Source organism: Monopterus albus, unplaced genomic scaffold, assembly GCF_001952655.1.
Source record: "Monopterus albus unplaced genomic scaffold, M_albus_1.0 scaffold53.1, whole genome shotgun sequence".
Taxonomy (NCBI): Eukaryota; Metazoa; Chordata; class Actinopteri; order Synbranchiformes; family Synbranchidae; genus Monopterus; species Monopterus albus.
The window spans coordinates 894,261-903,987 of NW_018127933.1; the positions used below are offsets into that span (position 1 = coordinate 894,261).

Genomic DNA, 9,727 nt, shown 5'->3' on the forward strand with positions numbered 1-9,727 from the left:
CGGAGAAAAGAGCATGACTGCGAGATTAATTATCTCCCAACTGATAAGCTCCATTGTGCAAATCTATACAGTAGTTGATTGGGTGGAAGATAGATCAACAGATGCAGCATCCCCAGAGATGACTGTGCATTTTTAGAAGGGATGAGGTCAATGGCTATATTTGCCTGAGGTGACATGAGAGTGGGTGGGCTAGCAGCAGGATATAAAAGGTCACTGGACATGTCTTTGAGACACAGAGTTGTTCCAGGCCTTTACCATGAAGCACTGTGTGCTATTGTCGCTGTTGTTGGTGTTGGCGGCGTGTGTGCACATCCACAGTGCACCGGTGAACACTACTGACCTGGAGCAGGGGTCGTGTGAAGACCCATCAGCATTGGGTGCTGCAAAACTGGCTCTCACCAAGATCAACCTGGACCGGAAGACTGGCTACATCTTTAGCCTTCACCGCCTGTCCAACGTGTACTTGGCAAAACATGTGAGTCACTTCACTGAGCACCAGCATAGCAATGCAAAAAAAACAACTTTTCTATAAAACTGAGACTTTTTAGGTAGGAATTTTAGCTTCAGCCAGTTTTTCACTTATTGAAACAGAATGGAGAATTAAAAATTGAAGTTAAAATAATGGGCAGTACAGCTTGATTACCTAGGCACTTCTCTTCCCATCTTGGGATACAATCCATATGTGTCAAAGCACTTTACATATGGAGAAAAACTAACATCAGAAAGCAATTCTACTCAATAAATCCCCAGTTCAAGTAATTAATCATTAATGAGCAAAATTACCCATTACAGTCATCTAGTACAGTTTAAAGTGTATGCATGTGAGACATTAAAAGGTTACAATAAACCAGGAGATAGCTCTACAAATGCACAGTTAAAATGTATACTGTTTAATCTTGCTGTCACTTGCAAATTAGATAAGTTGGTCAAAGAAGACATGTTGAAATTCTCTCTGATTCTGCTGTCCACTGCTTCTGTTCAGGCATATTGCATTAGACAAGTAAAAGATTACTAAATAAACTGGCATGAAAGGCCAAAACAATCTGTGATTATAGACATTTGACATGATGGAAGGTGACAAAAGGTGATGTCTAAGAGTATACTATGAGTACACTTACTAATGAGACATCAGATGTATAAGGCAAGGATGTTATTAACAATGTGTCATCTGCACAGTAGAAGACAGATTTGTTTTGACTGTGTGAAACATAAGTCAGTACATTAGTGAAATGGTAACAGTTGTTATGGAAACACAGGTAACTGAGTGTGAAAGCATTATTGTAGCTTCATTTTTATCAGCCATTTTAAAATCACACACAAGGTGTCACTGATTAGAATTACTGTTCTTTAAATGCACAATGTGTGGCTCCTGTACACTGGATGTGTGTGTGTGTGCTCACAGGAAGAGGTTGGTGTGGTTTTCTATCTAACTCTGGATGTTGAGGAGACCAACTGCAGTGTTGTCAGGAGAAAGAAGGACTTGAGCACTTGTGTGATTCGTCCCACCCCTGAAACACCGGTGAGAAAACATCCATCCACACGTTAGCATGCACACATACTCATAAACAGGTAACACAAAGGAACACATTCATAAACCTGCTGTTTGGGAGGGGGCCTCAGAAGTCTGAAGCTGTGTTTGTCCTTGCAGGTATATGGACAGTGTAAAGCTATCATCTACATCAGTAAGCCACACAAAGTTGTGCGTCTCTACAAATATGGATGTGTTGTCAGACCAGGTAAGATAGAAATACCAATAATAAAAGCAAAACCATTGAAATTCAGCATAAATAATAATGTGGAAAACAACTCTGTTCCAAAAGACACAAAACTTGATTTCATCCAGTGCAAAAACAATCTTGTGATATGTGTGTATTGAAATCCGCTTCTTCTCTGTTCAGTTCCTGCAGCTAGGGTGAATAGCATATGTCCTGACTGTGCATCTTTAGTCGACAATAAAAACACAAAGGTTCAGAAGGCTGTGACTCTCTCACTGGAGAAGTTCAACAAGGAGAATGAGCTGGGCAATCTATTCGCTCTGCACGCTGTTACTCGCGCTACTGCCGGAGTAAGCATTTCACATCTACAACAACAAAATCCCATTGTATATATTCTGAACACAGGAAATGTAGATAGATTCAGATTTACAGCAAACATTTGCAGTTCTTTAGCTTATTGACTGGCCACTTGACCAACTCCTGACCAAAGAGCTCTTATTGTTATGCCTATTCTTTCTTCTTCTCTCTTTCTATGTGCATATCCAGCATGGAACAGGGATGAATTACTATGTAGAGTACACCATCCAGGAGACCATCTGTAACAAGAGCACAGAAGCAAACATGGCTGATAAGTGCCGCCTCATGGACTGCGAGTTCGCTGTGAGTCCTGACAAATGATTTCATTCTATCTTGATCAAATTATTTCTACTAATTCTAAGGGTGGTGCCTGTATGTGCTCAAGACTATTTGGCTTGTATTGTCACAAAACCCTTGAGAGACAGAAAAAAATTAAAGGTCAATTTTTATCCTGGCTTTCCACTTTTAAGTGCAATGAATCAGGGGGTTATTTGATGTTTCAATGCTGTAACAGACCTCTGCAAGTATCTGTGCATATGTAGCTCTGGACCAGTTTGCTCTCATATCAGTGAGCAAGTTTATTATAGAAGGGGATTACTTTGAAATGCAGTTTGTTTTTATCTATTAAAAAATCTAATAACCACCCTTCTTCTCCCTCCTTCTGTCTTCAGCACGAGGGCTTCTGTAAGGGCTCCCTCATCCACACTTCCACTAATGAGGATACAGTCAATGTAGTGTGTGAGATCTATGAGTCTGAGGTAAGATTCACAAACTGTGTCACAGTGATTTACACTCTCTTATTATTATGATACACAATTATTTAAATTTCTGTGTTAATTGAAAGTTTTTGAATGAATTGTATATGAATTTTAATATATTGTATTCTCTAAGTGATCTCAGCAGTTACTTTGGTGTTAATGTTATCATATAGAAATAATGGCCAAACCTACAAAAATAAGGCTACCCTTGGAACTGGAATTCATGAGATTTTACTTGGACTTGCCCTAAAAGACTGGATGACAGATCTGTATTCTTTTTATGTAGTTAAAGTTAGGTTTTACAACATTAGAGCTTACATATGTTTTAAATCCAATTAACCATTTTTATGTGCCACACATCAGTCATTTTGTCTTAATGTGCTCTTCAGGCTGCTGAGAGAGAGAAGGAAAACCACCTGCTGGGTGAAGAGCTTGACCACAGCCACAATGATACACACAGGCATGACCACGCAAAAGACCATGACCACACCAAAGACCATGACCACGCACACAACCATGACCACGCAAAAGACCATGACCACACCAAAGACCATGACCACGCAAAAGACCATAACCACACCAAAGACCATGACCACGCACACAACCATGACCACGCAAAAGACCATAACCACACCAAAGACCATGACCACGCACACGACCATGACCATGCACACGACCATGACCACGCACACGACCATGACCACGGACACCACCATGACCACGCACCAGGCCATGACCACACACCAGGCCATGACCACATGTACGACCACACCAAGTGCCGCAGTGATCACAAAAAAGGACAGGAGTATGCTGACCATGCTGACCACCACCACACTCATGATCATGACCCAGACAGCCCCTACAGGCACGCTCATGACCACTCCCATGACCATGGGATCAACCACGACCATGTGCATGCGTTTCATGCTGAGGCACAGAAACACCTTCCTAACTTACTGAACCACCACCATAACTACCATCATGAGGAAGGAACACACACTCATGAGCACGACCATGAGCGTGCCCTGGATCACGACCACAAGCACAGTCACTTGCATGAGCATGAGCACCACCATCATCACCACAAACATGAGCATAAATCCGCACCCCATGACCACCCAGTGGGCACAGTGAGGATACTGCCCTCCATTGATAAGCCCATGACCCTGCCCCATCATCACCACAAACCTGAGCATGAGTTCGCACCCCATGACCACCCAGTGGGCACAGTGAGGATACTGCCCTCCATTGATAAGCCCATGACCCTGCCTTCCTTCCCCGATGTCCCTGTTGGTGACATTGGAGTCACCCTGAACCTCAGGCCTGACCCCCAAATCCCTGGACATTTTGAACCAAACATCCTGAACTTCCCCACTTCACTCTCAGCACAGTGTCACCCTCCAACTGAGGGAACCACCCTGGTGGAGAAACTCTTCATTGAAGACCCCATGTTCAAGCCGGCTGCATAAGATGGCCTGTGCAGCTCAACAGGGAACTTAATGGACCATAAAAACTGAAAGACAGACTTAAATGTGCTAAAGAAAGAACAGTCCTCTTTAACAGCGGACACGTTTGCATTTAACACATTGACAGTCTTCTTTAACAGCAGACACGTTTGCATTTAACACATTGACAGGCAATGTAACACAACTTGACTGTTGCTCAGGTTCATTCTGATGCAAAATGTTGGTCTGCTATAAGCACATAACATGTACTTAATTTAACTTCAACATGTTTTTCACATTTACTCTGTTGAAGGAAAATTTCACTCATGAATAAAAAAACAAATAAACTCAAGTGGCAGTGGCTTTTTTTGCAATCTTCAGAGACAACACATGTAAAAAGGGACCACAATATGTTCACATTAACTTGGAGGAACCATCTTCAGTACGGATGTTCAGACTGAGTCACAACTTAGACAGCAAACATGAACATTTTCAACATTTGTATTGTACTGTATGTGTCCTTAGCTGCCCAAAATAATGAATGATACCACAAATACTCCTGAATTTTTTGCATTGATCAAGACCAAGTAATCCATTGTGTGCTGATTTTATGCACCTGTCCCCAGCCAACACAACTCACTCTGCCTGTGTTTCCTTTCACTGATTTAACTACTATTACTGTCATCAAATAAAAAGATGGGACTTGAGAGAAGCTTGTGGTTATGTGACAAGAAGCAGATGGGTTTTATAAACACTGTTATTGTTAATATGCTAGCATTAACTGAAGGGCACTAATATAAAAGGTGCCAGCATATCAGTTTTAACTCTTTTTCCTGTTCTCTGATCAAATCCATGTAAGTTTTAAATGCATTATTTACAAAGTAAATAATGAATTGAAAGTCAGTAATCTTTACTTTTTTAAAATTATATTTAAACACATTCAGAGTGTCATTGTACTGTCACCCATCTGATCTTGCCCATGACCCTCTTTATTTCTTGTGTCTATGTACAAGAGATACAAGATGAAGCACAAACTTCATAAGAACATGAAGAAGTGTAGAAAAAGCACTTACTCATGGCCACTGGCTTGGTGCCATTAAAGTTATCATGATGCTGTAGCACCACCTAGAGTTAAAGTTCAACTATCATGAATATGACATTTGCCTGTTTCAACTAAATGTATTTGAAGCAGTATAATGTGTAATCACCACCTGCCAATCTCTGTGTAATGTGTTGTTAAAATAACTTTCTAAAGGAGTCTGAAATATGCTGCAGAGTTTGAGTTCTAAGCATACAATCCCAAATCAGAAAAAGTCAGGACGGTATGTAAAATCAAAAAATTAAAACTGAAAATAATGATTTGTAAATCATCTGTGTCCTCTATTACATTGAAACCAAAACAGCAGCACATTATCTGATGTGGTACCTCATCAATTTTATTATTTGTTCAAAATAAACACTCACTTCAATTCTGATGCTGCAACACATTCCAGAAAAAGTTGGGATGGCTGCATTTCAGGGCTGTAAGGAGGTAAAATGATCAAATGACGATTCCATTTGAAACAGGTGACAGGGCAACGGCCAAGCCTAAGCTGGATGACCAAGCTCTCCGATCCCTCAAATAAGACTGCATCAAAAATTGTCACTCTTCTATAAGCGATATAACCACATGGGCTCAGGGTTACTTTGGCACTATGATACGTAGTTACATCCATAAATGCTGCTTAAAACTGTGTTGTGCCAAATGGAAGCCCTATGTCAACAATGTCCAGAAGTCGACTGCTATGGGCTTGGAGGCATCTGGGATGGACCATCACACAGTGGAAACGTGTGCTGTGGTCAGACTAATCAGTGTTTCAGGTCTTTTTGTAAGAAATGGATGTTGTGTGCTCCGGACCAACGATGAAAAGGGCCATCCAGACTGTTACCAGCAACAAGTCCAAAAGCCAGGGTCTGTGTCTGGGGTCGTGTCAGTGCCCTTGGCAAAGGTAACTTCCACTTCTGTGATAGCTCGATTAAACAACTAACCACACAGCAATCAATGCAAAGAGCCAAAGGGCCAGGAACAAAATAATTTTTATTGGGATTTCCAAGGTGAAACTGGTATTCACTTTGGGATATTGTTCAATTTGTTGGGTTTAGTAGGGCACCAGAGACCAAGTCATATTTTGGGCAACAGTGATGGAGCACTGTGCACTACTAGAAAATGTTTTTTCATTTTATATGGCCCTCAGTGTAAAAGCAATTAAAGTGGTTTAAGACACTTCAGGGATGTTTGTTACTGATTCTTAATAACAATTCGGGGTCTTCATTAGAGTATTTCTTTAAAAGGTAAAACAAATTCTTCAAGTGGCCAGTTAAAAATATAAGTAAACTCAAAAGTGTCACTTCATCATAAAACAAAAATGCATTACTGTGCATTATATTTTTAGTATTTGTATCCTTAAATGGAAATTACAAAATGTGTTATGAAAACATGTCTTCTGATCCTCTTTTGCAACCAACCATGATTGCAGCAGTCAATTACAGTTGTGTTGACACAGCTGCAGAGCACAGATAATCTGTTTGCCAAGTCTGTAAATCTGAGGCCCCAAATAAATGTCCCCGGACATAGTACTGAGTGTACTTTAAACTAGAGTCATCGATGTTCTGCGAAAGCTCCAAAAAGTTCATTGCTGTTCCTTTTTTTAACACTTAAAAGATGTTTAGGGACAAGTGATTAAGTGTGTCAGGACTATTTTTTTGTCTCATTCCACCTGAAAACAAGTCTTAAGGTTTACAACAGTCTGGGTCTTTGTTGGCACAGTTTGTTTCAAAATGTGCCACTCATTTTCTTTTGAGGATGGATTGGGACTGCAGGCAGGCCAGGCCAGCACTCACACCCTTTCCCTCCACAGCCAGGCCTTGGTAATGGGCAGTATGAGGCTTTGCATTGTCTTCTTAAAATCTGCATATGTGTCCATGGAAAAGACATCATCTTGAAGGCAGCATATGTTGCTCCAAGATCTCTGTGTATTGTTCCGCATTAAATTTGCAGTCAGTGTAAATCATTGTCTGACAAAGGAGTTAACTATAGCACCAAAACTTAGCTACAGTACAGTATGTACTTATGGCAAAAAATGTAAGTTTACAATATAATTAACAAACAGTTGGGCAGAACAGAAGTGGACTATGTTGCATAAGTTGTTTCAAAATGAATACATTTTTTGACGGTGTATTTGTTGAGCTTTTCCTTTAATTGCATTAACATCCCCATAGCCCTGAGGGCAGTCTGAGCCAGCAGCTGACATAAGGATCAGCAGATAGAAGCGGTTTCCTAATTCTTTGGAAATGGGGAAAGTCCCGTATTATTAATGCATGTGCCAAACTCTGCTTGCTTTACCTTGCAAAAAAAAGGTTTACAAACCGAGGTTTGCGGTGAGTGTCATAGGCCTGTTAAGGTCAGAGGACACAATGTGCTTGTAAACTGAGAACAATGTTACTGGACCTCCGACTCCAGGGGAAGCAGCCTGAATACAGATTTGTACATTTATAAAAGAGTCTGAAGGTTTACTAAACCAAGGTTTGTAAAGGCATTGCACTAAATGTTCAATTATCTACCAGGTAGTGATGGCCATCTGACACCGAGGACTCGATACATGATTCGAGTTTAGAGAGGGATCTCCCGTGAACCACTGCCTCAAGGCTTGTATCGTTGCCGAAAAGACACGTGACTGATGACATCCGACGCAGAAACAGCTGGCCTGAGTGACTCCCGTGACCGGTTCAAACCGTAGATACGGTGTTACGACGTGAGATCTCGCTGCACGCGTCGGCAGGTGCGTAGGCATAGGGGTACTATAAAGCCACCCGAGATGATGCACAACATGTGGGTTTGTCAGCGTAGTTTCTGTTGGTATGATCATTGCTGCTGGTGTGTGATCACTATGGAGCCAGCTAGGAATAAAAGTGATTGATTCTCCATCCCTTGTATTTATTCACACCCTGCCCTAGTTACATATGCACATATTACCATCCTAGCACATCCTCTGTTTCCCCAAGCATGCTTTCTTCCACCTACTACACAACATACGTTCATAGACTCGACCGACTGACCAATCAGTCTTTACAAATGTTTTCACATCATTCACACAAAGCCTAGTTACACACATCAGATAATTCAGACATTGTTCTGCTGAATACTATTTTGCCACCAGATTGCACTAAATCGAACTTTTGAATGAATGAACCAATACTCCATACAAATGATGAAGTGGTTCGATACAGGTGTCATGTGTCAATTGGACATCACTACTACCAGGATAGGTTGAAGTAATTCACTGGGGTAAAATTAAAGCTTTAATTGGGCCAATTCTGTGTGGATGTTCAAGGATTGGAGTGTATACTTGCTGGTCCCTATGTTTGGCTTTGCTGCAGCAGGTGAGGAGAGCCAGGCCAGACCTTCCAGCCTGAAATAGCCCTGAGGTTGTGAGGGTTGCAGAAGAGGGCCTGGAGCAGATCAACCAGGACCGAGCAGATGCAACAGCATTTGCAGGAAGAGGGTGGAAACAGTGGATGGACCAGCAACCTCATTTGCAGAGACTAGAAAATCAATCATTCAATCCAACTTTATTCCCAAATATGTTAAAATACAAGGAATCTGATTCCAGTTCAATGGCTCCCAATGTGCACCTGTTATGGTCGCTCGTACACGGAAAGGAACGAGCAATAAAGATGGACCCAGATAGCCAACTTCGATGCAAGCAGTGATGGGTTTCTTTACAGTGTAATTTAAAATGCAATAGACAGATAGGTGCTGAATGGTATGGAGTAACCAGGTGTCGATCTGTGGCAGAGAAAAACAGTCAATGGTGAGATGGATGGTTACAGACCGGGCTGCGGACGCTGAGGTCACTCCTGAATTGGTTGTGGTTGAAGCAATGATGGCTGAGGAGACAGGAGCATGCATAGATGGTTAATGGGGACTGTGCATCAGCCTGTATGGAGGGGACTGGTAGGGCAGAGTAGATCCAGGGTCCAGAAGAGAGGTCCAAAGAAAAAGGAAAGCACAGCAGGAGCAAGGGGTAGTGATGGGCAAATGATACAGAGGTTTTGAAGCTTGTGTCACTCGTGCTGAAGCGGAGTGATTTGAAACGCTGTGTCGGAGCTTGTATCAAAACACCAGTGTCACGTGACCGATGACGTTTGAAGCTCCTTCAAAATGTTTCGAAGCTTTTCATTGGCTCATAGTCTTTCAGTGTGTGTCAACGCTCATGGCGTTTCAGTGCATTCTGAGCCAATGACAGCTTGACAGGTTTTACAGATTTGTGTGGTTTGGTGCCATACCAGCTATATAAGATGCATCATTATGCTTCAAAATGGGATTGTGAGGAGATAGAGATTTGGAGAATGAGAGTGAGAGTATTTTGGCAAGGTTCATGGCGAGTACCACCAATAAGCGACGTTCTAAAGT

General features: G+C 41.7%; 1 protein-coding gene across 1 annotated transcript; it reads left to right on the forward strand.

The window, feature by feature from the left end:
* The first annotated feature begins 256 nt into the window (after positions 1 to 256).
* On the forward strand, positions 257 to 4,417 carry fetub (fetuin B). The gene is made up of 8 exons (XM_020601946.1): positions 257 to 475; positions 1,403 to 1,519; positions 1,649 to 1,736; positions 1,899 to 2,065; positions 2,262 to 2,375; positions 2,744 to 2,830; positions 3,220 to 3,479; positions 3,789 to 4,417. Exons 1-8 carry the CDS (start codon positions 257 to 259, stop codon positions 4,297 to 4,299), a joined length of 1,563 nt encoding a protein of 520 aa, XP_020457602.1. The 3' UTR covers positions 4,300 to 4,417.
* Positions 4,418 to 9,727: the final 5,310 nt, after the last annotated feature.

Bases quoted from the DNA above. Each gene is read 5' to 3' on its own strand.
- fetub (XM_020601946.1), top strand. From the start codon at position 257: ATGAAGCACTGTGTGCTATTGTCGCTGTTGTTGGTGTTGGCGGCGTGT. The intron at 1,520-1,648 runs GTGAGAAAACAT...TTGTCCTTGCAG, and splicing joins GTCCCACCCCTGAAACACCG to GTATATGGACAGTGTAAAGC. The intron at 2,066-2,261 runs GTAAGCATTTCA...GTGCATATCCAG, and splicing joins TTACTCGCGCTACTGCCGGA to CATGGAACAGGGATGAATTA.